General features: G+C 41.2%; 1 protein-coding gene across 1 annotated transcript in view; it reads right to left on the reverse strand.

Annotated features, from left to right (window-relative positions):
- Window positions 1-2986: 2986 nt before the first annotated feature.
- LOC113484343 overlaps window positions 2987-3670 on the reverse strand; it is an 8091-nt gene continuing 7407 nt past the window's right edge. Inside the window, exon 10 of the mRNA XM_026856684.1 lies at window positions 2987-3137. Coding sequence (XP_026712485.1) covers window positions 3035-3137 — 103 coding nt within the window. The 3' untranslated portion in view covers window positions 2987-3034. The remainder of the gene's footprint in view (window positions 3138-3670) is intronic.

The following is a 3670-nucleotide window of genomic DNA, read 5'->3' on the forward strand; positions in this document are numbered from 1 at the left end:
AAAAAAAAAAAAAAAAAAAGATTTTTTTTTTCTTCTCTTTCTGCCAGTGAAATACAATGTCACTGAAAATGGCCTTTATATCTGTACTACGAATACATGAAAGATTGCAAAAAGGAAGGAGAATAAATAAGCCTAGTAAAATATTTACCATTCTAGACATAAGTAGCCAAGGACAGATTGATGGGAAATGCTTAGTTTGGGGCTGACAGCCTTTAAATGACCTCTTTAAAAGTGCCTGAATCTTGAAATTCAACATGCATGTGAGCTCCAGTGGGACGTGCAAGTATTTTGTGCAAGTATTTTGCCGTGTCAGGCATTGGCCCGTTGACAGCAGCGGGAATTACAGGTGTTCGGTTCCTCCCAGACGTGCAAAACGCAGATGCTGGAAAGTAGCTCATCCCGACAAGGCTCCAGCTGCCTCCCTTCATGCCGCATGAGAGCAGATCATATGCTACATTTCACTTCTGGCCAGGACTTACTTCCATTTACTGCTTTTTTGCTCAAAATTAATGCTTTTGGGCTGCAGAAGCATTTCCCAAGATGGATTTTTCCACTGAGAAAGGAGCCGCAAGAGAAGGACCACTTCATATGGTCAAAGTGTGGGGCTTGGTAGATTTATTTTAAATTAAATAAGTTATTCCATGTGTCCTGGACACAAGCTCACTATAAACTAATTTGAAATCCAGGGAGAAAACCCCCAACAGTCAATTTTTCAGTCCTTCAAGCTGAAATACCGTACCAGTAGTTCATCACCTGGCAAATAAACCTGCCAGCTCAAAACTTTATTAATCATTCTCTGTACCCTGCTTGAACTTTTCCAAACTGAACTCAGGAGTGCTCTATTTCTCCATCCACTGGTACCAAAAGAAACAAGTAAAGAGGACAAAAGGAGAGTGAAGAAGGCTACGTCACCCTCCTCTGCCTCCTCCACTGCAGAAACATGAACTTCAGAGACTACAATCTGGGGGAGATAGCTGCTATTTGCCCCACAGCATCCCTAGCTGTAGCCCCGTTTCTGTGAGTCAGAAGCAGCCAGTCCAATAACTTTCATGATGGGATGGAATTCTAATTTTTGGCCCAGACAGATCATCTTTTTACAGCAATTTCTTGAACTATCATTCCAGGGTAATAATTAACAATTTTTCTCATTGTCTACATTCTCCAACACCTCCAAAGACCTTGTCCGACTATGTGCCTGTACTCCTTCTTCTAAATGTTAATGTTTTAGACTTCAAGGAAAAAAAAAAAAAAAAAAAATAGGAAGGACAAACTGTGATGTATAACATAGTTATTTTTCTAACCTTTCTAAAATTCCCTATTTGACTGATTTCTTATGTGTAAAAAGAGGCATAAGGCCTTCCCTTCTGTCAAAGTACCATTGTCTCAAGTAATTTAGAAGCTCCCTGTTTCCGTGCATCGAGACTACCAACGCACAGACAGATTTAAGACATCTTCAAGTTTGTGCAAGACTTACAAGAATGAGTTCCTTAATACCTCTGTAACCAGAGAAGTATTTATACAAGTCCAGCTAAAATCCAAAGCTCTTAATCAATGACTATCCAAAAAGAAATGCAATTGTATGTCTGCTTCACACATACAGCTGACAGTTTGGGGTGCTAGGAGGGGCACGGCACTCGCACCACAAATCTGTGTTCGGTGGGGTTCAGCTCACAGGCACAAACGCAGAACGGGGACAATATTATAAATGAGGGAGTAGGAATCTCTCTACCCTGCCGCACAGCTGCAGAAGGGACCGCTGGTAAAACCAGCCTGTTACATCAGACCAGGTTGTTGCTTGCATCATCCCGGGCTTGTTCAGTAACGCATCCCAAATTTGAACGTGTGGTCATTGCCGGGATATATACAGGCTGAATAATTTTACATTCATGGCCCTATTCTGCATATCACGCTGTTACAGTCATAAGAACTGTGTCAGAAAGGAGAAAGTTGTCTTTGAAGTCTACTAGTCTCCTCCAATGTCAACCTAAACAGAGATTATAAATATATAAATATATATAAATATATATATACATATATATATGCACCCAGATTTTACTACTTTATTAATTGGAGTGGAGGTACTATTTAACATGTCATTATGATGCTCCCAGCAGTTGCATGGCGTTGCTGCCTGGTACAGAGAATGAAGAATCTTTTCTTAATTCCTTCAGATTTTCCACATAACTACTTTTTCTTGAGATATCGTAAGTGTATTTAATTTTCGGTACTTAATGGCAAGGTGTATCTAGGTAGGGAATACACTGCAGGCTACCTTGGGCCAGCAGCTATCAGTGACTAACATGGATGTTGTGAGTAACATGGCATCTCACTTCGAGTGAGTGATGAGAAATTCAGATCATTTTCTGAACCGGACTACCAGACCCTGACTTTCCTTCAGACAAGGGAAAAATGTGTTTGCACCATTTATTTCATTGTCCCTTAATGCTACTCCTAGAGGACACCACATTTAGACGTGCCTTCTACTTTTTCCAGTTCAGCTCTCATGTAGTCATAACGAGACAATCAAATCGGCGTAGTTTCCTGTAATAGATTTTTCTCCTGTTTTAGTGACTATAACAACCAGCGAGTTTGGAAAGATAGAGCTTTTATTTCAAAACCAAATCTGAAAGAAGAACTGCTGAACTGAGTCAGAGATCCACACAGCCCAGTGTCCTGGTCTTCATGGTGGGGAGCAGCTGGCAGTTTAGGAAAAACATCAAATAGATATTATAGATATTTTATAGATATTAGATATTATTTATAGATCATAGCGTGATCCCTCCTAGTGCATCCTCCTGCAATCGGCTGTTCAGAGGTTTCCTTACAATTGCCTCCAGACCACCATGGTTAGCAACCACTAAGACCCACACAGCTAAAAATGTCTCTCATTTCTCTCCAAATCCCTTTATACCCTCCACAGCATCCTGTGACAGTGAGTTCCACATTCAAAACTGTACATTATGCAGGGAATAATTTTTTTTTTTTCTTTGAAAGCTGCTGTTTGGTAACATCACTGGGACAAGCTTGCAAATGCTCACAGGGGAGAGCTGTCGGTCACAGGATGCCAAGAGGAAAGGTCAGGTCCTTTGGCTTTTGAACCGAGATGCAAATTCGGAACCAGCTGAGCAGCTTCGTCCCTGTAAGAAGAGCAGCGATGCTGAGTTGGCGTCCTGCGGCGAGGGGGAAGAACCAGACACCCACCCTTTAATTTCTAACATGGTTTTGATTTGGAAGCAGATATGACATGGGAGCCTAGGGGAATTTTGTCAGCATTGCCAAATTAAGCCTTCCTGGGGCAGATCTAGAAATGTCCAGGACCGTCCAGACTTGCAGAAAGTGCCTTGTTTGGGGTTTAGCTGAGATTTTTCCATGCTGGGACATTTTCTCCACTGTGCAGGTTTTGACAGTCAGTGAAGGGAGTGGAGCAGGAACCTGGCAGCAGCTACAGGCCACGGTTTTCAAGTTCACTCAGCGGGCATTTTGCAGTTTAGCGGCCTATTTTATGTGTTTGAAATGTGTCTGGTTTTCAGAAGAAGCTGAGCTCTCAATTTCCTGAAAGTCATCTATGGTATTTCTTCTGACAGCCAAGAATTAGTGTTTATTTTAAAAAAGCAAACCAAATGTAAACAACCAAACTTGCCTTTTTTTTTTTTTTTTTTTTTTTTAATTT

Source organism: Athene cunicularia, assembly GCF_003259725.1.
Source record: "Athene cunicularia isolate RWA chromosome 11 unlocalized genomic scaffold, athCun1 chr11_part1, whole genome shotgun sequence".
Lineage (NCBI taxonomy): Eukaryota > Metazoa > Chordata > Aves > Strigiformes > Strigidae > Athene > Athene cunicularia.